At 34.9% G+C, this 23450-nt stretch overlaps 2 protein-coding genes and 1 long non-coding RNA gene across 16 annotated transcripts in view; 2 read left to right on the top strand and 1 right to left on the bottom strand.

Annotated features, from left to right (window-relative positions):
• ZNF236 (zinc finger protein 236) overlaps positions 1 to 4231 on the top strand; it is an 87737-nt gene extending 83506 nt beyond the window's left edge. For 10 of the 11 annotated variants that reach the window (XM_064507117.1, XM_064507116.1, XM_064507113.1 and 7 more), the window contains 2 exons: positions 1851 to 2027; positions 2462 to 4231. In XM_064507117.1, coding sequence (XP_064363187.1) covers positions 1851 to 2027; positions 2462 to 2589 — 305 coding nt within the window. In that variant the 3' untranslated portion in view covers positions 2590 to 4231. Of the gene's footprint in view, positions 1 to 1850; positions 2028 to 2461 lie in introns of those variants that run through there. The other variant, XR_010387864.1, reaches the window with a different exon arrangement.
• Positions 4232 to 6693: 2462 nt separating this feature from the next.
• MBP (myelin basic protein) overlaps positions 6694 to 23450 on the bottom strand; it is a 123703-nt gene continuing 106946 nt past the window's right edge. For 2 of the 3 annotated variants that reach the window (XM_064507119.1, XM_064507120.1), the window contains exons 5-9: positions 16267 to 16371; positions 14996 to 15031; positions 14381 to 14413; positions 11524 to 11649; positions 6694 to 8005 (exon numbers count right to left, since the gene is read on the bottom strand). In XM_064507119.1, the coding sequence (XP_064363189.1) occupies positions 7949 to 8005; positions 11524 to 11649; positions 14381 to 14413; positions 14996 to 15031; positions 16267 to 16371 (357 nt within the window). In that variant the 3' untranslated portion in view covers positions 6694 to 7948. The remainder of the gene's footprint in view (positions 8006 to 11523; positions 11650 to 14380; positions 14414 to 14995; positions 15032 to 16266; positions 16372 to 23450) is intronic. The other variant, XM_064507121.1, reaches the window with a different exon arrangement.
• Positions 8196 to 23282, top strand: LOC112983550 (uncharacterized). Of its 2 annotated transcripts, XR_003259255.2 has the most exons (3): positions 8196 to 9063; positions 21520 to 21586; positions 22440 to 23282. It is a non-coding gene; the product is annotated as an uncharacterized LOC112983550 (long non-coding RNA). The 2 variants fall into 2 exon arrangements; XR_010387866.1 differs by lacking the exon at positions 8196 to 9063 and having other exon boundaries at positions 17774 to 21586.

Below are 23450 nucleotides of genomic sequence, written 5' to 3'. Positions count from 1 at the left end.
ATATTCACCACCCAAATCTGTCCTCCCTCTACCTAGGTTGACATAAAGGTGTACAGATATTATTTGCTTCACAGTAACACACAGTAGCATAAGCATCTCGGGTCCTCGTGGGGGAAGGGCATTCTAATAGAATTAGATGTATTTTTCTAACTTCTCTTATACCAATATACTTCCATCAGGATGCCCCAGAAATACTTCGAAACAAAGGAGTAAGATCCATGCTTTCATCCCTCCAGAAATCAGATATTCCTGTGGGAAGAGGAAGAATGTCCTAATCCAAGAAAAATCATCTGCTTTTCAACTGGTTTCATATTAAAGATGCAGAAAGGAGAAAAAGGAAAAGCTGAATTCACAATAACTGATCTCTTGTTGTCCCAGAGACGCTCCTGCATTTTAGTTAGCCAGGAAGCCTATTTAGTATTCTTAATATCAGTTTCAGATCAGGTCTGCGTACAAAAGCTACACTGCTCTTTTTCCTGTGGAAAAGATTTTTCTTACAGCATTAACTTGCCTTGTTTCCATTCAAGCAGATAATTTTGTTGAAGTAACAACAAAATTGGTTTTCTGGCAGGAAATTAGTGTTTACTGGGTTTTCACAGAAACTTCCATTCCTCTTTACCAGGTATAATAACTGTACTCAGTAGCAACAAGTGCAGGCAGAAGTGAGATAAAGCGAAACATTTGCTTATTAGGGAGCTATTTTTTGCTTATATTTTGTGCTGGAGACTTTTCTCCTTTTCCATTCATCCTGCTGTTTGTCTGATGTTTCCACAGTAAGAGCTTTTTCTGTTACTATTTGACCTGTAGTTCTAGTTGTTTAATACTCTACCTAAAGTTTACTGGTGATCAGTTTCTTGGGAAGCTCCTATAGCTTTAGAAGACCTTTTATTAATTGCCTGAGAATTGGGTTTAGCTTGGGAGCTATAATGCATGTGAGGATATTAACATATTGGTAGTGAAGTGAGAGAGAAATTACTCCTCTAAAGAAAATGGTGGAAAAGTATTTATGCTCCGTCTTATGTTTTATTGTGCTAACTAATAACAAAATATATTTTTAAGTTCAGAAAGTGCGTTATAAGTTGTTAATGATGTACACCAGTGAGACTTACGTTGATACCACAGGCTGTGATGTTGAGTGTTGAAGCAATGGTCTGGTTTTGCTAAGTAGATATGGATTTTTTCAGTGAATATATTCTAGGGGTTATACTTAGAACTTAATATTATGGCAGATTTGGAAGAATATGCTTGCTTTGGTAAGTTAGGGGGATCACAAATAGTTATTGCCATAGGATACCACAGGTCATGTGTAAAATTACCAGAACTCTTTCTTTTTTCTTTTTTCCCCCAATAAGTTTTGAAGTTCTAGTTTCATGCAAACTTCAGCTTTGTTAACACTAGAATATTGGTTTATATGTATTATTAGTAAATGATGTAAAAAGTCGATGGTCCCCCTGAGTAGAGAAAATTAGAACTGGTAATCTGATTTTTTTTACTTCTGTATGAAACAGTTGATTTTAAAGGTAAGTTATAAAAGCACACTCTTCTGCTTGTGAAGACATTGTTTCAAACTAGAGACTTTTAAAACTATTTGAGTCGCACTTGATTTAAGATAATTTATATTATATAGGAAAAATAATGTCAATTTAATGTTCAGTCGTTTAGTCTTCTAAACGGTTTGATACTTCATTTGAGTTGTGTTGCTGATAATATAGACTCACAGTTCTATTTTGAGATAGATTCAAGAAAAAACGGTTGTGTCTACTTTAATTTCTAGGTCATCTTAACAATGTTTTTTACTGTATTCTGAGCCATATATTTATGTTGAAATGTGTTTCTTTCTCTTTTATAAGGGGAACGGCCATTTCAGTGTACACTGTGTGAAAAGGCTTTTAACCAGAAGAGTGCTCTTCAAGTTCATATGAAAAAGCACACAGGAGAGAGGCCTTACAAATGTGATTACTGTGCAATGGGATTTACACAGAAAAGCAATATGAAACTCCATATGAAAAGGGCTCATGGTTACACTGGTATGTAGCATAATAATAGCAATATGGACTGCAGAAAGCCATATTCTTCACCAGGAAAGCACAAAACACTACTTCTCAGTTATAGAGGAATTAGGCATATAACCAAAGAGCAAAACTGATAAGCTAGTAGTTGAACACAAAACTCCAAAAGTAGGTTGAAACAAAGATTGTTTAGTGCTTCTGGTTCCTTGTTTTTATGTAGAGCTGTGTACTAAGAGAATATAGCATTCAAAAACTATTATATGGAAGTAATCCATTATCTTAAACTTTTTTCAATGTTCAAGCAGTGTCTAGTGGATTTACAGAATCTGTAGTAGTTGTGTAATACCTTTCCCAGCATAATTTCTTTATCCCCAAAATGCTGTATTTGCATTTTTCTTTCACTACACATCCATTCATGTACTCACTCTTCTTTTTCTCATGTACTTTGGTAGGTCCTGTACAAGAACCTGCTAGTCATCAAGAACAAGAAGGTGAAGATATCAGTCGTGCTCTGAATTTAGAAGAGGTGGTACAAGAATCTTCAAATGAATGGCAAAGTATAGGCAATGTTTTTCGATGACACCTTAAAATTTCAAAGCTGAAAATGCTTTCAGGACTTGCATTTTTTCAGAGAAGTAAAAGGTGGATTTTACAGTTGAAGCTTCAAGCGTTGAAAATATTAACAATAGAATAATATATTATAGTTTTTTTAATTATTTCCAAAAATTACCTAAAAGAATCATTGTCTTTTTTAAAGTTGTAGAAAAATATTGGGAAAACATCATTTAATCTGTGCTAAGTTGTGTATGAATCAATGAACTCAGGTAATACTAAATACAGTTTCTTCATCTTCTAATTCACAGTCAGTATATCTAGTTGAAAAATAAACTGGAACTTCATATCAAAACAGAATGATTCCCATTTTTAAAGAAGGTGAAAAATAACTTTATGGGAAAATCATGAAACTGTCAGCTTTTCTTTTTTAATCGTTTAAAGAAATATTTGAGGTTGGAAACAAAATGTTACTAAGTAGATGCATGCAGTATTTTTTTTTTTGTTTCACAAAGCACAGGAAAATGCTATGTTTCTGTTTTTAAGCTTCTTTTAGTGCATTATGAGAATTTGTGGAAAAAAAAAATTGCCATGAATTTAGGGCGTTTCTGCAGCTAAACTCTTGCAAGAGGGAGCAGGTTCATTTCCATTCCAGCTGCAGAGGCAGTTGATACTTTTTACATTAAAATGTCTGAGGTTTTAAGCTCAGCAATAATTATTGAAAGAGAATCCAAACTAGAAGAAATTAAAATAAAAACCTCTTATGTTTGCTGTATTGGATCAGCAGGTGCATATCTCATTATCTGTGGAAAGCACAGCCATATACTACAGCTGGCAGGTGAACATACAATTTTGTGTTTGCGGCAGTCAGAAAGCTAGCTGCGCGCTAGGTCACCTATATTATACAGAAGTCACCCATTCTGTAAACAGTTATTATTTCAAATCTATAAATTCCTCATTATTTTCTTTGTGAATTCTGGAAATATGTTACATTCTTCTTGTTGTTTAAATCATTGTTTCAGCAAAACTACCTAGTTAACCAAGTACTGCTTTGAAAGGTGCCACTTGTTAAGTATATTTGTAACAAAGAAACACTGGAGTAAAAACGTAGTCATTTTTGAGACATTCCAAAGACGGGAGCTCTTTTCTTTTCTTTTTTTTTTTTTACTTTATTATTTTGAGTTTTATTTATATGTTACATATATATATATATATATGTGTGTGTGTGTGTGTATGTGTATGTATATACATATAAAAGGTTATATGAGCCTCTGTGTGGCTGATCGGTATATTTTGTAAATACTAATCCCAGTTGCAGGAAGTTCATCTTTTCAGTTTCATGCGAGCACTTCTAGATCAGTGGTGGATTCATTGTACTATAATACAGAGTTGGTTTTTAATTTACTTTCTGAAAAATAATTGCCCGCAGATCCAAAAAGCCCCTTCTTTGTAAATATTGTCTATACTTTGTCAATGATGCAAACTAGTAATTTCAGATTCCTGACGCAAGAAATCACTGTTGTTTTTGATAGGGCATCTCTTAATTCTTTTGTTAACTCTTTGGCATATGTATATAAGTAATATAGTTGGTGACATGAAAATAACACTTTTGTTATGTGGAATATTTAATTCAAAAACATGTTAAATAATACTACTTTTTTCCAAACTCAGCTTTGTGTATTTTTTTTTAAATAATTTGATTCTGGATGGTAGGAAACGCTAAAAATAAATAAATAAATAAATAAATAACCCCCCTCTCTTTATAAATCTAGACCAGATGAAGTTCTTTCAGCAGTGCTTTTCATGCTAGATAAGGTGTTAGCCTTTTAACTGCTTCAGAAAGAGATATTTTACTTTTGCAGGCATTGTCTGGACATACTAAGCCCATGGTGTAGCACCCTGTTTATCTATAATAATATAGTATTTTAAGTTTTGTAATCTTAACCCTGAGTAAGTTCAAATGTGCTGTATTGTATGTACTACCTATAAAACCTTTGCACTGTTTTTTCAGAGAATACTGCATAAACTCAGAGCAATTGGTTGGAATTTATTTGGTTGAATAGGTAATGATACTTTCCAGAGATTTCCACCTATAGTTTGACATAAAATTGTTTTACAGCTGGTCACATCCAGGTGTAATTCTATGCTTTTTAATAGGAATGTAATTCCTGAATGCTTGAAAGTATTTGTCTTTCCTAGCTGTGATTGCTTTGCCAGCAAGTAAAAACCAGTAGTGGTTGACACTAAGTGAGCATATGCTAAAAGCAGATCTCATGAGTAAAAAGATTATACCATTTTAAAATGGTCAGTTCTCAGAGTGCTTTGAAATCTTGATTACAGGAGATGAGTGCATGTTGCAAATCTTGGAAATGACAAATAAACAGCGTGAGTTAAGTAGCCCCCCGACATTTTTTCTCAATTGAATCCGCCACTCCTTCAGCATTTGGAGTCCAGTTAGTTAAAATAAATAGATGTTTTAAACTTTTTTTTAACATAGTATTTGATTTGCCTTTTTTACCCCCCCTCCCCGTGTGAGCTTCCAGAATCCAATCTCGAGTATTCTAACATAGATGTTTTTTCTTTTACTGAGAAAGAGCTGTTCGCAGGAAAGCTCAGGTTACTTAGTAAAGTTGAATTGGAAATTTTCAAAGCAATCCATCTGTTGATGTTCTGTGCAGATGCAGAAATTGTAACATATGTGTTGATATTTTCAAAAGCACTGTTGAAGTAGATAGGTTATACAGGGGTTTTTTCTTTTCTTTTTCTTTTTTTTTTCCAGACATGGAAGCCTTTTCCTATAGCCTCAAAGTGTTTGGCTTGTGTCTGTCTACTGCTTCTTTTGGTTTATGTCCATTTCCTCAGTACTTGAAATGACACACATCTTCTAAAAGTACAGGTTGTCTATTTGTATTTCAGGAAAGAACCATTTGCTTACAAGTCATGTGCCTGCTTGAACACATATTCATCAAAGCTAAACGAGTAAGTTTCAGTCAAAGCTTCAGTCTCCTGCAAGAGACTTCCGTTGGTAAAATGTTGTTTCAAAGTGCTATATCCTTATAAGAAATACTGTACATTTTTTTTGTAGAAAGTAAAGCCAAAAAACCCCACTTCCAGACTATGAGAAAGATCATTTAGGGGAAGAGGAGAGTGATGAAGGAAAGTAAAAAGCTTTGGAGAAGTTCTGTAGTTCTACAATGGAGCAATTTGAAAGATTTGCCTTTCAATTTTTCACCTTAAATATTCTTTCCAATTTTTGAAGGCCACTTTCAAAATGAACTTGATTTTCACATTACCTGTTCAAAGAAGATACTTTGTGTTGTACTTGTTTACAAATGCAGGATTCTGTTGCCTGAATGTGGGCATTTCACACCTTGCAGTATCCCCCTGGCCTTCAGCCTGCCACTCCACAGAGACAATGGTCTCCCACAACTCCTGTATCAGATTGCCAGCCTGATGTCTTGGGTGTCATAGGATATCTGAAATGGTTGTATGGGTTATGCTAAGTCAGCTGTGATGTGACTAGAAGCCTGTATTTAGGCAACTGAGTCCTGCTCAAAGTGTCATTTTTCAGTATCTAAACATTCTTCATAAATTGAGAGGAAAACAGAACATTTTATATATAATGTTTTATGTTACAAAACAAAACTTGTCCAAGTTTCATTACAAGTTGATTACTTTATTTCAGTAATAATTTTTTTTAAAAGCTGTGTTCCTATAAGAACAATACACGTTCAAATTAAATAGACTATTATGTTGCAGAGTATACATCTGAATGATGTTACAATAGAAAAATACACATAGCAACCAATGTAGATCAAAGAAGATGTAATAGGTGTTTGTGTGCTTAATAATTTTGATGTTTTTATATTTTCTTTATTCTCTATGTTTTCTCTATCCTCTCCTTTTTCATCGCTTCATATTAATGGACACTCATTTAAACCTACAATAGATTTAGATGTGAAATGGAATTAACATAATATATATAGGTAACTTTTACTGGGCACTCATTAGGAATGCGGTTTCAACCTGGGAGGCATTAGTTGTAATCTGCAATGCGTAGGCTAAAACAAAAAAATTAATCAGACACTTGGAGAATATTTTGAAGAAATAGTAAGTTGAAGTAATAAAACAGTGCAATTCGGAAGAGCCTTTTTTTTTTTCCTACATGTGGTTGGAAATACCATTGCCACACATTCATTTTAGTAATTTGTGAACAATTAATATCTATATCTAACTCAGTTACAATTTATTTCTATAAGGCAACTACAGTACAACAGTTAAATGTTCACAGTAGTTTAATATGAGTTTGCTTTGGTGCACTGCCATTAACCGGCATCCAGATGTTTTCAGTCATAAGATGAGCTTACCAAATACAACACTGCTGCAGTACCAAGAAAAAGATTTGAAATTCTAACATGAGATGTGCAGGACTATCTTAAATACCAGTACTGAAGGGCTTTCTTGCTTTCAGAAATTAGACTTATTTATTTATTTATGTACTTAATATACTGCTAAGTTAATGCTGTTGCAGCAAAGCTTGTATAGAGCAACCGTGACTTTCAGTGGTCACGTGTGCAATCTTAGATGTTTCTTCTCTGGGAATATCCCTGGTTTCTTAACATTAGTCTAACTCAAATTTGAAATCCTCTTTCTCTCCCTCATCCACTCTTAGTTCTAATGGTTTGGGTACGATGAGCAATTCATTGTATGGAAAGAACTTCCTTATTACTGTTGCTCTGCATCTCATTGATTCTACAACATCTGCCCCCTCCCACACTACACATACCTTGAACTCCCAGTGTTTGGTAACCTTTCTGTGACTGCCTAATCCTGTTATGAAAAGTAAATTATTCTGTGAGTGAGAGAAGGAAGATTAAAACAAAAAAAAGCTAAAAACCCAAATCAAAAAAAGTATTTGGATAAACAGTCCTTACAGCTTCTGCACATAGTGGATTTTTTTTTTTTTTTATTACAGCAGTGTTTCAGAAATTCACTAACAGCGGCACTCAATATCCAAGACATTAGCTCTATATTTATAATTCAAATTCAAGAAACCAGAACACTTGTACTTAAATTAGGTGCTTGGGAGAAATAATGAAGTCCAGCATACAGTTAGGGCATCCTGAAGAAGAATGAGTAATGTCAGAGATCTTGTTACTTTACATAAAATAAGGAAAACATCTAGTAAAGCTACTTTGTGTGTTCCTTTCATTCAACTGTTGCTCAGGGATTGCCAATAGAAGTTTGTATAATCTACTGCATGCAGAACTTAATTGGCATTAAGTAATGGATTGCATCTATCTAGGTAATTCTTGCAGCTGTTGTTAATTTTAAGGCAGTTACATTATGAAGCAGAGTACATGATCCTTGAATGGCATATTAGAGTTTCAGCGTCTAGCGACTGGTGAACCAGACCGCGATCCAGGTCGGGAACCAGAGCCTCCCTGTGGAAGGAAGAACAAAGTTAAGCTAATCAGAAGGTACCGTACTTTTATGGCTATAAAATTAAAAATATCAATCTGTAGTATTACAGAATTTTTAATATTATCTAATGAAAACTGTCTGCAGTGATTGCAATTTATACATTGGGTAGACCCCTACTGTCTTGCTAAGTATTGTTTGAATTTCCACTTCAGGGGGGGAGCCTTTCATAAGTATTTTTTCACATATGATTAATATATTCTCATTAAATCTCTCATGCAGAGCTAGACAGCCTCTCTTGAAATGTTTTTAGATGCCTGCTTTTATACAGGCCTTTCTAATGAAAGCAATTAATTTATTTCCCTGGACATTTTAGAAATTTACACCTTTTTGGCTATCCCTTGAACTGTATATATACTTAAAAAATCCAGACCTTGCATGCAAGTTGTCACAGTCTTGTGTCTGAGAGAATTGAAATGTAAGCATTCTGTTCTGTAATATTTATTAGGGTAAGTTGCTAACCTATGCAGTTATATCAGCATCAGTCTTGCATGGAAACCACAAATGCAAATACAGGATGAAAATATGAAAGAACAAGATTAAAGGCTGAATTATGAGTTATTTTTACAAATAATCATAAAATAACATTGAAATAGGAAAAAAAATTCTCTATCTTGAGTATACTTGTGACAATTTTTAAATTTGCAATTGATAAAAGAGTTCATAACTGCCCTGCAGCAGTTTAATAGCAAAGATGAAATCTAAGCTGAAGTACTGGCATTTCAGTTTTTGTGGTACTACTCTTTTGGCTAACTGGGTATTTTCTGCTATAGTTTTAGCAACTTTCTAGGCAAATCTTGAACCATACAGTTAAGACCTCAACTGTGAGACAGAGTGGTGATTTTTATTGTAGTCAGTTGAAGACTGAACTGTTTACTTTTTCTTCAAAAATATTAAGCATACATCTACTTTGGGATTTTTTTTTCTTTATTCTTAATATTTTTCTTCCTTTTTATCTTTCAGACCTTGCCGCGTTTGTTTTATTGAGCCATTTCAAGGAAGATATAGTATAATCCATTAGGTAACTGGCATCTTTTCTGTTAAAATTATCTGAAAGAATGGGTAACAGGTTTGTTGTTTATAAAGGAGACTGCACAACTGCATAAAGAGATAATTATTGGTGCCTCCTGGAATAAATAATAGGTTTAAATCAACTAGGCCTGCATAAAACTCTGATATGAGTTATATAAGTTAAAATGACTCAGAAATGCCTATCCAAAAAGTAGAGCTGGTACATGTTTATCATTGGATACATATAAATCCAAGCTAATATAGTTGGGATAGTTACATAAAAAATACAAGAGAATATTAAGTTTTGAGAAAGAGGAGAATTTGATATTTTCAGTTTTTCAAAAGATGAATCGTACAAATAATATATCAGAATAGCCATGATATTATTAATGTATCTCTGAACTCCACCAAAAAAGCTGTAAGTTAATTAAACTTTATATTTGCAATGTATGATGAATGAATGATTTTACCTAGGCATCTGAAGAACTCATTCATTTTCTTAAATTCCAGCTTAAGGATTCTTACTACCTCACTGAAGTATTTAAGCTGTCTCTTGGTGCTGCATATGTTTGAAACAGTTTTACAGTGAAAGATGTGTATGCTTTTATTATGGCTAAGGGTATTTTTATTAAAGGTGAAGGTGCCATCATGTCTCTTATTAGAGAATAAGAGCTTGAAATGATAAGTTATACTAATGGTTCTCAGACCTTCTGTCTTGAAGTTAAGATTACTGCTGATTTCATTCTTTATGTGAGAATAATACATTAGATGATTTGTTACAAGTGAATGCTTCAGTGCCTGTGAGGAAAAATGTAGTCATTTGCAGATGGATGTGACGTGCTCTTCATAAGTCTTTTCCCTCACATAGAAAGTGAAAAATTTTGGGCTGTATTCTGCTGAGATGCTCTGGATTTACACCAGAATAACTTTGATAATTTTAATGGAGATTTGCACAGGTAAAAACAAGGCTTAACTGCTTGATGTGTTTTTCTTTTGTTTTAAAGTAAATAATGGATTGGTACATCTCTGTTATATATGAATTGGGATCATTAACTACAAAAAATGTTCAATGCAGGTTCATTATATTTGAAGTATCCAGTCAACTTGGTTTGTCATTCTGCATTTCAGGACAATCTCTCTCTGATAAAAATTTCCAAGTGTTTCTTTCATATTTCTAATGATTCCATCCAAAAAATGAAAATTATTGCATTTTCAGATGTTGTCTTTAAAGTCTTGTAGTACTTTAAAAAATTATCTGAAGACTAACCTCTTGACAAACTGTTTACCTTTTTTATGAGATGACTTCATAAAGTAAGTTTATTTGAGAACGTCAGACCCACCATACTATGTCAGGCTAAAGTGTCACCCAGGCCAGTATCCCTTCTTCTGTATGGCCATTAGCAGCTCATTTGGAAAAGTTTAGGTGCAAGAGCAAATGTGCAGTGATACTTCTTCCAGCATAGCTCCCAATTTGTAGAAATGTAAAATTTGATGACTCTTGGATATTCTGACCTTAATACTCCTCCATGTGTTTTATTTCATACCTTTTTTTTCCTCCTTTGTTTTTAAACAGATACACTACATACTGCTGGTATTCGCATCTTCTTGTGGTGGTGAATTCCAAATTTAAATTATATGTTGTGTGGAAAAGGTGTTTGTTTTTGCTTATGTTAAGCCTTCTATCTAGTAATTTCATTTGAGGCTTCTAATTCCTGTTTGATAAGGCAGCTAGGGAATAGGCATTCCCTATTTATTTTCTTGCCTTTTTTGCTCAGTCATTTAGACTGTAGTTTGATAAACATTTCTTTTGGTAGCTGGATTGTAACTTACTCTTTTCCTGATCTGTTTTCATTTATTAGCTGTGTTGGTGTGCTGAATCAAATTGGGGAATTGAACCAAATTAAAGATCTGGCAAAATGTTTATTTTTAATCTGACACATTTTTCTAATTTGCCTTACCATCTGGCTTTACAAGTCACTGTGCCAACGTGCCATGGGAGTTCTCACACCTGGAGTGGGAACGAGCAGGGTCTCTCGGAGTTACCATTGCAACTGAAATAAGTATTTGTCAAGTTACACCCTACACTACCTTTCAGGAGCTTTTCAGTTACTTTCATTTTCACTATTTTGAATAGTTTCTCAGCAGCAGCAAGTTTTGTCACCTCATTCATCTTCTGAGTTCTAGATCATTTGTGAGTCTATTGATAAACACAGATCCTAGTGTAGGTCTTCATGGGACTTCGCTAACTTGCCTCCTTTCCTGATGGTGACTGATCATTTATTTTTACCTCTGTTTCCTATCATATAAGTAGTTACTAGGCCATGAGATAAACTTATGTTTTATCCATGATTTTTTTTTTCCCAGAAGCCTTAAGGAAGTGTAGTTTTGTCAAACATGGCAGGTTCTGGAGAGGCTTGGCTTCTCTTTTTCCTAGACTAATTTTGTACTTACAAGTTCAATTGTACTTTACCAGTTTAAAGATTTTGGAAAGAGTGCCCTGGCCCTCATGATAGGATCCCTTATGTCCCTTGTGAGCCGATTTATGCTCATAGAATTTTCCACTTCCTCCATATCCTGGCTTGTGTCCTTCACCACCCTGCAATGAAAGATTTTTACATATATTAAAAATTATCGTATTCAAATTGTCATATTCACATTGTAATCTTTGTGATTGCTGAAATGTAATACTTGTATTAGAAATTTGGAAGTGTTGAAATAAAATAATCTTTTAGGTAATGATCAAGGATGAAGGAAAATATTAGGATCTGAACATATTCAAATCTGAAGGCAAGCACCAATCTGCAAAAGAGGAATGAATCAAAAGTGGACACTCAAATGCAGGGTAGGAAGAAAATGATCAGGAAGTGATCATCAAACAGTTGAAGAATAGTAACAACAACTATAGGTCATGAGAAGGAAGCCTTATTTATTTGAATTCTGTTTAAAAATATTTTGAATGGCACACAAGGATAGGGCAGAAGAATAAAAACTTACCATGATTCAAATCATGTTTGTTCTCAGAGTAGACTTTACATTTCAGATTATTTCCAAATTACTCTTTAGTCCTGTCTATTCTTTGATGCATGTTTCTATTCTTTGATGCATGTTATGAGGTAAAAAAAATTGAGACACTTTTTTTGTCTTGTAAAAGAATATTTCTCAACTGCCCTTCATTTCATACAACTGAAAGAAATATGATTTTAAATGAAAGTTGTGATTTGGGCATGTCTATATCATTAAATACAAATTGACCTGAGCATGCTATATGCCTGCTAGTTCTACAGTCAGAAGCACGGGGCTGTCCCAGACAGGGGAAAGCTTGTCAGCTTTGAGCCAACTTGCGTAGTGTTGTATTCAAGTCAAGAAAACCTAGCTGCTTCCACAGTCATGATACTAAGTTAACATACATTGCAGATACTAACCCTCGATAATCCATTTTAAACACAGAATGCTTTTAACTTGTTTTCTGTTTGCTGAATGATTTCTGTTCTCGACTTGCAAAAAGCAGAACAGTAAGCTTGGATAATTTTTCATTGTGTCTTTTTATTTTATTGAATGTATTTATGAAAGATGCTGGACTGTGAGACTCAAGTACTGCATTAACTCTTCAGTGTGAGCAATGCAATGTGCCTGTCATGGGAGGATGTTTTTAGAGATGTGATGTAATTCAGTGTAGGTATATTGTAAGCTGTGGACCTAGTTATTAAGACTAGTAACATTTTGTAATTCTGCACTGTTGTCAAATGTCACCTGATGCCTCTAATGGTTGAAGCAGAGGATGAAGCTATCAAAATCACAGATGTCATCCACAAAATTGGCATTTTTTACAGTTACAGTGCTTAGTCAAAAGAGCAAGAATGATACTGTGGAGTTCAGCTTAATCGTTTAGTCTTTCTAATCTGTGAGCTAGAATTGGTTTTGGTTTTGTTGAATAATACACTAAAATGGTAAAAGCATAAACCAAGGATATAATGCTAGTACTATCAGGCTTGCTAAGTGAAGAATGAAGACTAATTCGTTTCCAGAGAATAACCTTAATTTCTGAGGAAACTCTTTATCTAGGAAGTACTGTGCTTCGTCCTTTAAAAAGGACAACATGGCAAAATCTCCTGTCTTTAGAGCCAGGAGTGAGTCCTCTTTAGCTTTCAGTAGGATCTAAGTGCTGTATGATTGTGGAATTACTGTACTAATGATGATTTTGATACTAATTATGCAGCTATTTAGAACCTGTGCCAATTTCAGCAAAAGGATACAAAGTGGAAGGATACCTCCTAGAAAAGTTGCCTGCTCCATAAAACGAGTAGTGGGAGAGAAATACCTCTAGAAAACATGTCAGGTGGCTTAGAAAGCAGTAATCAAAATGGATATTTTTTCAAGCTTGTAGTAGCCTGTTGGCAATAACCAGCATGCTAGTTCAGTTTGCTGCTAATTGGAAAGCAGGTTTGCACATTCTGAAATCAAAATGTTGTCAGACCATAAGGAAATAGAAATTCCACTGATTATTGGCTTCAGAGTTTTATCTGAGTATGAGTTAAAGACCTTGGGCTTTGTAGAGAATATAAAAAATATGAAAGCAGGTTAAATATACCAGAATATTAACCGATAGGACAGCACTTACATTTCTCAGTTTTACAGGTTCTAAGATGATAAACACATCAACTAAACCACATTCTACTAATAAATGGTAAAAGAAATGCTTAACAGCTTTAAAACTTTAATACATTGTCTTAAAACGTAAGTAATTTACATGTTGGTCTCATATAAAATCAAACCTGTTGTAGAGAAGTAGAATTTAATTAGTTGTGAGATAACTGTAGAAAGAACTTGTCTAATAACCTTTTAAGCAGATCTCTTCTTACTAGATGTTTGCAAGGAAAGGTAAGACAGAAATTTGAATTAGTAACAGTGTTAGTTTTGCAGCATTTAGTGTTTAAGAACAATTGCAACTGTGGAACAAGTTCCCATCTTGTCCCAACCCTCCCTTCTATTTTTTTCCCTTCCCATAAAAGAAAAATGCAGTAGATGGGTCTTCCAGGAATCTTAAAGGAAGAGAGTTTTGCCATGCGGTGGATTTTGCTCCCTTTGTGCTAAAGCAGAAGAAATTATCACTGCAAGGCTGTCAAGTTGCTGGATGAGAGCAAGCAACAAAATTACCATCTTAAACTGCTGTGGGAGGAGGGAGGAAAGTGGGGCAGGAAAAGCAAAATAGCAAAATTGAGACAAAACAAAATTATCATGTTGCTGCAGCAGCTTGAGGCAATGGAGCAAGACATGCGCTGGCCTGGTAAATAAAATGCCTTGTTATTGAAAGCACATTTGTCACCTACCCAGCTAAATCTGGCGAGGGATAATCCTCTTCCCTGTACATGTAAGAAATAGAAACAATGACATGATGATCACTATGGAACATAGCATCTGGGGTGTATGATACACAGAAGACGAAAATGCAGTAAAAAAAGAATGAAATGTTGGCCAAATGAGACATTGAAAGCAACAATCTGTGTAGAGTTATTCCATAAAATGAAAAAGGCAAATTTCTCAATTAAAATCACAAGAAATAGCTTCATTAGCCATGGTTTGTCACTATCATGTGCTTAAGGAGACAGTTGAGTTTAGTAAACATAGGGACAGTTTATGGTGTGTGAGGTTTGCTTGAAGGCATTGCCTATTATTAGTTAGTTACATAAGTAATCACAGCAGAGTCTGAATAAAAAAGATCCTTGTGAATGGCTTTGATTTGTTCAAGATCATGCACAAATCAGGAAATGCATGAGAAAGATAACCATAGCTTTTCTAGCTTAGTCCCTTGCTTTAAATACTAACAATAGCTCCTGTTTGTTACTTAATACCCTAGAAGAAAGTACATCAGACTAACAGCTGAATTGCTACTAATTAGCCCACAAAAAATACTGGATATGGCATGAGCCCCTGAAGACACTCACCTTTGCTTGCATTGGGGGAGGAGTACGGGGTGAGACCTGGAAATCAGTACAAAAACTTTATTAAAAGAAAGCAACAGTAAATGTATGGAATCATCAATCCTTTTGTATATCATCTGTAAGTTACTATGCCTTATGTATTAGTTGTTGTCTAGTGTCATCCTGCTCTTCACTGCCTTGTGGATATTTCAAAATGCCCATTGCTAAAGGATGGTTCAAAAATTAATTGCAGTATTAGTATTTTTCCATCATAAAAGTTTTTATGGATGATTTTTTTTTAAGCCTACTGTAGGTCTTGCACTTTACATCCAGTGGTAACTCCATCCCACTCCAAACTGATAGGGTGTGACTTTCACAGTGTTAAATGTCAACCTTGGGAAGCCTGATTTGTGAAGATGGTTATCAACAGAGATATTAATAGAGCTTTTTAGATATACTTCTGGTTTAGGGTATTGTTATATTTTGCAGGTTATTTTTTCAGCATTTAAGCATGAAAATATTGAGACCTTTATTTCAGAAAAAAGTTAGGAATGAAATCTCTAGTATCATCTGTATGGATCAAAATGTGTGATGAGATGTATTGCAAATATGGGGAGTCTCTATTGCTGGATAGTAGCTATACAGTGTTTTAAAGGGCAAAATACTGCTTTTCATTATGTATTTACACAGTGCTCAAGAATTTAATTTGTGAGGAAATTCCATCTTTCCTGGATATTTTCTGTGAGAGTTTTAGTGGTGTAAAACCAGCCAAATTCAGAGCGTGAGCAGAATTGTTATTGTCCTAAATGAGATCATCAGGAAAAAGAGGTTGAGCTATTCTGCTTGCAGTTTCAAAAGACATCCAAGAGTGTAAGCTGTTTCATAGTTGGGAGTAAACACCACATCTATTAAGTGCTATCTAAGGAATAGCAAGCACTAAGAAAGTACGCTGCTAGACCTTGCCTAGCACACATTTGATAAGGTTTTAAACAGAAGACATTCTTAAATATGACCAACTCCAAAGATGAAATCACAAAACTTCTACATGGTGAACCCATATAACCATAATGATTGTTGTTGAAATTCTACTATGCTCGTGGTGGGTTCGCCCACTTTTTTGTAGCATTTTATTATCGTTTCCAGGTAAAATTACTTTTGTAAAATATCAGGATTGACTCAAAGACACATTTAGTACAATTCACCAGGTTCAACATAATCGCCAGTGACTGTGGCATATGTGGTTATTGATGAATCTGAAACAATTCTAGTACGCAACAAGAAGGGGTGAGACTTACAATGTTCTTGAAGAAGTGGACTACGGGGTTGTCATCACCAGGCCGCCCATGCTGAGACCTCTGGGGGATGGACCCTACGTGGCTAGCCCTGGCTGCATGTATATCCTGAAAAGCAGAATACGTATATTGCCACGTCAACCATGAAGGAAAGATAATTGACAACTATATGACGGGAAAACTCATTTTCACCAAGAAAGAAAAGGAGAAGAGGAGAAAAATGCCTAATTAATCTAGAGAGATTGCAATCCAAAATTGTCAGTGCACTGATGGAACAATTTTTTAATACAATGGCAAATAGTCCATACATGTTACTTTGTGCATATATGTAAATGCTTTTAACATTAGAGCCAAGTGTGGTGAAACTCAGCCTGTTACTAGAGGGTTCTGATAGCAGAGACCATGAAGTTTTTATTACTTCATAAGTAGCATCATAAAATGTAATTTTAGTAATTAAACCTCAAATGGAGGAAAACTTTTAATGATGTTGGGTCATTCTCCATGCAAGAGCAAGAATGGGTTGTGCATCATCTCTGTTTTCCTGCGTTACATAACACCGAAGAACTTGAAATTTTGAGAATGAGAGACTCGAATGAGACTGACAATACTTTCTCTTTTCAGCAATGCTTCTAGTGGCAATACAGAAAAAAGTTCAGTAAGTGAAGGTAAAAGGACAATAACGACTTTGCAAAGAGTGAATAGTGTCCAAAAATATGTGTAGTTACTGCTATACTGATGCCCTGTTACTACGTTTACAAGAGAATGGCGTATATGAGTGAGCCAAACATGAACATCATTCCATCATTGCGAGTGTAGAGACCCCGGTTTTCACTGTCTGTTGCACAGAACCAAGCTGTGGTCAGTAGGGAAGAGAAGGAAGGAGGGAATGAAAAGAACAGGAACAGAATGGTTCTCTTCATGTAATGAATTCCCTGAAAACACGATGCTATAAGAATCACATTGATACTAAGAAGTTCTGTTGGTCTCTTAATATCAGGTAGATTTCTGCAGTGAGACAGTAGCTCACATAAGCAGTTCCTTAATGGCACAACCTGAATGAACAGTTGACTATAAAACAATCTGAATAGTTACTTGAAATACAATGTGCTTTCATCATATATAGAAAAACATTCATAAACTTTCCAGGGAAAAAGCTTGGTCATTTTGTTGGAGCAGAACTCTCACATTTTGGTGGTTTGGTGATCTTTGACAAATTAATGGCTGTAGAACATTTTCAAATGTTTTGAAGAGATTTTTTGCATTGTGAGGTGTTTAATGACATGCCTTTAAGCAATAAATAACTCTCAAAATGACCCTGAATGCCTCAAGCTATTAATATTGAAAACTGGCTACACAGACTTACGTGTTCTGAAATCTTTGGATTTCAGTCATAGGACTAGCAAATGTTATTGCACAAAGCTACCAAATGGAAGTTTTGGTTTTATTGACTTCAGTCAGATCTTGTGATATAGAAAAAGATATATTTATATTATATTGGATCATCTAAAATTAGAGAGAGTCAGAAGTATACATCTTGTGCAGTGCCTTTAAGTTATACAATTCTTAGAAATGGAATTCAGGTATATTGCTTAGAGGATGAATTTCCTTTTGGAAGGAAGAGTAGTTGATGCAGAGAAGTTCAGCTAGTACTTTATTAGTGTGGGGGTTTTTTTGTTTGTTTCTTTGGTTTTTTTGTTTTTGTTTTTGGGTTTTTTTTGCATACTGACACTGTATAGAGATTTACTCTTTAAATAGTTGTAGGAATTTCCAAATTTTGGGTTGTCTTTGAGATTTCTATAGTGTCAGGCAGTCAATCCTGTTTATAATTGTGCAGTAATTTCTACTTTGTCACCAGGAGAGGATTCCCGTAGTTCTGATGTTGCTGGAATAGCCTCCTCAGTTGTCATGATTAGGGGCATTGGCAGAAGAGGGAGCCAGTTAAGGTATCGACATGTTTAGAAGTTACTTTGGCCAGGTAGAGGGGGGTGATGGTGTTTGTTTGGTCCCCCCACCCAATTCATATCTGTGCTTTGCTTCAGAAATCATTTGACTTTTCTTTGGGCTAGATACTGTGGTCCATTTTCTATTATACTTCTCCCTGAACAGTGTTGCAGAACATGATGTCTGTAGTGGCTGCAGATAAATCGATTGCTGTCTAACCCAAAAACTCTTACAGTACGTGGAATAAAAAACTTCAAAACTAGATTTGATTGGATGTAGCCTGCAATTCTGCGGTGGACTGTGGATTACCACCAGAGACAGAGAAAAACTGGGATAATAATTTTTTTGCAATTAGATGAGGTTGAATTACCTGAATTAAGTCTGATCAGTTACTATGGGCTACTGATTTTGCTTATTGAAAAAGAGTATCACGTAACAAATACAAACTGTCTCCTATCTGCAGTGCTAAATGTGGGAATAGTCTTTGACTTGGTCTCCTTTTTAAAGTGAATCAGGTAGTTGCGAGTCTGAACCCATTCTTTGTGACTGTTCTGTAGGAATTTAATATATTGTGTTGCCCAGTGTTGGAAATGAAGTGCTTTCCTTTCATATTATCATCATCAAACTTCACTTGCAGTCAGAATCTTCTAGTATTATTCTGAATTTGTACCAGCTAATTATCTGTTTCTGTTTAATTTGTAAGTAGCTGGAACTGCTCTTCCACCTGTAGTTTGTTCTTTCAATTTCTGAGCTCTTTAAGTGGGGGGGGGGGGAGAAATAGTGTTTTTTCTGAGGTCACATACATGATGTATGAAAATAAGTTCACTCAAAAGAGTAATAACTCATATCTTTAGGGCTTGAAAACTAAATTTGAATGGATTCAGGCAATGGTCTGCATGCTGACTGGAACAGAAAATAAATGCAGTTTATCCTGCTAAGATAGGCTACCAAGGTTTTGTTATGCAATTGGACTTTTTTAAAAAGAGCTCATCATCTAGTTGCTGCCTGTTACCTTGCATGCAGGAGACCACCATTTATTTTTAAATATGCTTTAAACGCTTGGCATAATAAGCATTAACTTTAAAACCTAATAGGAACACAACAGAGCAACCACATTCCTAAAAGGGGTGGTATTTACATTATGTTGTTACTTTATGATACTGGCCTTTCTCACCAGGTGGAGCTACGATACACAGCGTACAGATGAGCAGTCCAGCCGTTATTACCAGGCAACTCCAGAGAGATCTTTCCATGCTTCACAAATCTGTTTCAGCTTTTTAGTTTCATTCTTAAGAGCATCACCAGTGAAGTAAATTGATTTCCATGCCTTTGTATTATGAAATGTACTCACAAAGAATATAAATGTATATATACCCATATAAAGCCATATAAAATAACCACAGTTATTCTGTAGTCAGGAGTGACTTAATAGCTAAATGCTTTGCCACTCTTTCTATGATACTCTAGAATTTCTTAGAGCTCTTTTCTTGGGGCAGATTTTTTGAGAGAAAGATTTAAGGCTTTGACATTTCAGTTTCCAAATCTTGGAAAATCTTGGCTCTTTTATTTATTAAACGTGTCATCACCTGGGGGAGTCAGAAACACTTGGTTAGTTGGATTCTGTTGACTTTAAAAGCATCAGCGTATTCATTTTAACAAAATAATTGAGTATTTCGACCATAAACCGCTGTTCCTTAGTCCAAAGGCTTTGATATGCCTGTGACAGATGAGGCCTGCCATTCACGACATTGGTGGATTGGATCACCAGCCTCTTGAGCAGTGGTGACTTAATAAAACATTTTATTGCATCATTTCAGTTGGACTTGACGAAGTTTGATTTCTGTTCATCAACTACCAGACTTCAAAATGTCCATTATTGTGAGTTAACTTTTGAGTAAAATCACTGACAAAAGTATTTATGGTTTTGAGCATCACTGAAATGCATGTTTAAGCAATGAAGAAGACCTCTGTAATGCACAGGAAAGTTGCATTATTCTGCTATGCCAACTACGTTATGTATGTTGGCCTCTGAGACAGATGTGAAAGAGTAACTTTCAAATTAATGCAGAGAAAGCACACAAGTATTTTAGTTTTTAACAGTATCATTGTATTCCCTGGTAGCCATTTACTTTCACATTCAACTGATGTTGTTATATGTGAATGTTATATCCATGTAAACATTCTTGAAGGAGCTGTTTGAAAAAACCTGCTATTTCTCTAACACAGTAACAAGAGTCCATAAGTAATTCAGTATCTGCTCCATTTTGGCTTTTGTGCAAAGTTATTACATTTCTAATTAAGCTGAAGATACCTGCATATATACTGTTCAGTCTGCTGACACTGTAGACCTAACCACTGCTCTTGGTATTTTCTGTGGTGCTGGATAATTGTTGGGGGGGGGGGAGTATATTCTGTACTGTAACTCTGCTAGAGACTAGCAGGAGGTGTTTTGTGTTTTTTGATAAATTGAGTGGATTATCTGTAGGCCCTTTTGGTTTGAATGGTTGGACACTGAGGTTGACAAACTAGTTTTGTGATCTTATGTATACAGCTGACAGGAGATATGGTAAGATTGTGGAGATTAAATTAATTTTCATATAAAAACCAATGCAGTCAAGTATTCTCCATGTTCTAGCTGTTTTTGCTTTTGTATTTGATACTTCAGTGTAAAAATAATGCTTGGTTATAAGCAGTAGCAGTATTTTTAGTGATAGTAAGAGATTCTATGAAATACATATCTGACTTTGCTTAGCATAAATGTTATATTAGATCTTGCAACTCTTGCTCATTAAGGAAGATTTTCAAATGCATATAAGCTCTCACTGAGAATTCTCATCCTCCACAAGAGGATTGCTTACATAATTAAGGATTGCATATACAAATAAATATAAGATTAGAGATCTAATTCCCAAAGAGTAAATATTATGCATTAGTGACGATACTAGTATTAAGATATTGTTTTGGAGTACTGAATTCATAGTTTTTCAAATTCCTTTCAGTATCATTAATGCACAGTGTAGTTGCATTGCCTATTTTACGATATAAAATAAAAATCTAAAGAATATCATATTGTTTCTGTATTAGCGAAATGGAAATACATATGAAATCTTGTAACTAATTTAAACTGTAATCATATCAAGTAAACATTCTGGACGTTACTAAGAATAAGCAACAATGGACACATTTGGGTTGCTTTAAGAAGAGATACGCAATGAATGACTGTGCATGAATAATATTAAAATAAGTACTATAAAATTGATGAATTTCAAATTCATATAAATGAAAAGTATATGTATATTGTCTTATCTGTTCCAGAATCTATAGAATGTAATGCTTAACCCCATTAAGAACTTTGCAACAACAGCAAGAGAAAAATTAGCCCGTAAGTGATGAATACCATTTGTGCTAGTCTGTGGGAAGAGCGAGATGAAAGAACACCAGACAACTTATAAAATCCTCAGCTAATTTTGTGTTAGCTTTTGAAATGGATTTTGAAGCCAAACTGTCTTCAGACATAAGAAAGTTCATATCTGGATTTGAATTTTTGTAGTTAGAAGTCTAAATGGGAATTCACAGCTCCCTCTTTTTTTTAGAACAATAGGAAATCTATTATATGCAGGTTGAGTAGGGCAATCATTGGAAAATTGGCAGGTGTTTTTATATAGAAATTGCTTCATCTCTAGATACAGAAGTGCCTCATACACAGGGCTTAGCATTGCTGGGCGTAGTAGACACTGGGCTTTAGCAAGAGACTTCTCATGTTATTACCGAGCTTCTCATCAGGCAGCACTAGAATAGCACCTGTCTTATGTGCTTTATTCTATTACTAATACTGAAGTTGTTGATTCCATTTTCTGTCACATACAACCTGAGTACCAATTTACTTTTCATGATGGTCATTATTCCAGGCTGCTCACAACTTACTGCTCTGTTGCCATAAATATGGGAAGATACTGACTTCTTCCCCAATGCTAGTCTGAAGGTGACATTATAAATGTTTAATTAACTCAGCAAGCTTTTCTAAACACTTTAGAAAGGATGAACTAATACATCCTTGTAATGGTACTGTTCATTTTTACAGATGTGGAAATTAAAGACAGAAAGGAAATTACTTCCTTAGAGTGACACAGCAGTTTGGTTAAAAAGAGTGTGCGTGCGTCTAGGAGAGTCTGGCTTCCAGTCTTGTGCTGAGATCAGTAATATAGGTTTTTTATTTTATTTTTTTTTAAATCTAGGAATAAACAGTGAGCAGAAAGAGAAGGAACTATAGCAGAAAGAAGGAACCAAAAAACAGTGGAGGAAATAATAGAGATGACTGAGAAGAGACCTAAGGAGAATGGAAAGACAGACAAGGTTCAGCATGAAGCAGCAAACCATGGAGAACACTTACCATCAACAGAGATAAGCGATAAGTGATAATGCAGAACCACATTTCTCTGTAACCTTCTTGTTCCTTGGGGCCTTGGTGATTGTGACTCACAAGTTAGAAGGTGACAGTAAAGAATTATTTAAAAGAAAAGTCTTAATGGTTGTTCAGGATAATAGTTCAATTTTATGGTGGGTCCTGAATGAGAGACTGTTGATTCCCTGCTCAAGCACTGAGTAGTTGTACTGCATACAAAGTGCCATCACATTTGCTGTTCTTTCCTCCCTATTAATTTTATTTACTTTCTGTGATATAACATAAAGGATTTTAGGAGACAAAGATGGTTAAATTTACCTTGGCTAATGCTAGGCAGAAGAATGCTTAAGAAAAGCAGTTTTATTCATGTATTTTTCTTGATAGAGGCTGTTTATCTGCTTGGATGTCGTCTCTGTGTATCCAGTATTCTCTTCTACGATGTTTTTTCATGTCGGTATCAGTCAATGAAATAGATTAAACGCTGTTGAAATAGTCCGCTACAGAAATCCAGCACTGTTCCAGCAGTGAAGAGATTTTGGATATTGGGTATTCTTGAAATAGTTTCTGGGGTAGCTTCTGCCACCAACAAACCTTATGGGACTATTCTTCAGGATTAAAGTGTAGATGGCAAAAATATGGAGGGCATTATAGATTAATATTCATAATGATAAATTTCTACAGATAGACTATGTACATAGTGGAGATGTATCTTTTGGTGCTGCTACAGCAAAACAACTTACCATTGCAGTTTTGGTTTTTCGATTAGTAAGAAGGCAGAAATCTGTAAAACTTTAAAAAGGCCTCTTGCCTAGTAGTTGTATGTAGTCAACAAGTTCATATAGTA

The sequence above is a fragment of the Dromaius novaehollandiae genome, chromosome 2, assembly GCF_036370855.1.
Source record: "Dromaius novaehollandiae isolate bDroNov1 chromosome 2, bDroNov1.hap1, whole genome shotgun sequence".
NCBI classification, from domain to species: Eukaryota; Metazoa; Chordata; class Aves; order Casuariiformes; family Dromaiidae; genus Dromaius; species Dromaius novaehollandiae.
This window is presented reverse-complemented; position numbering and strand designations above follow the sequence as displayed.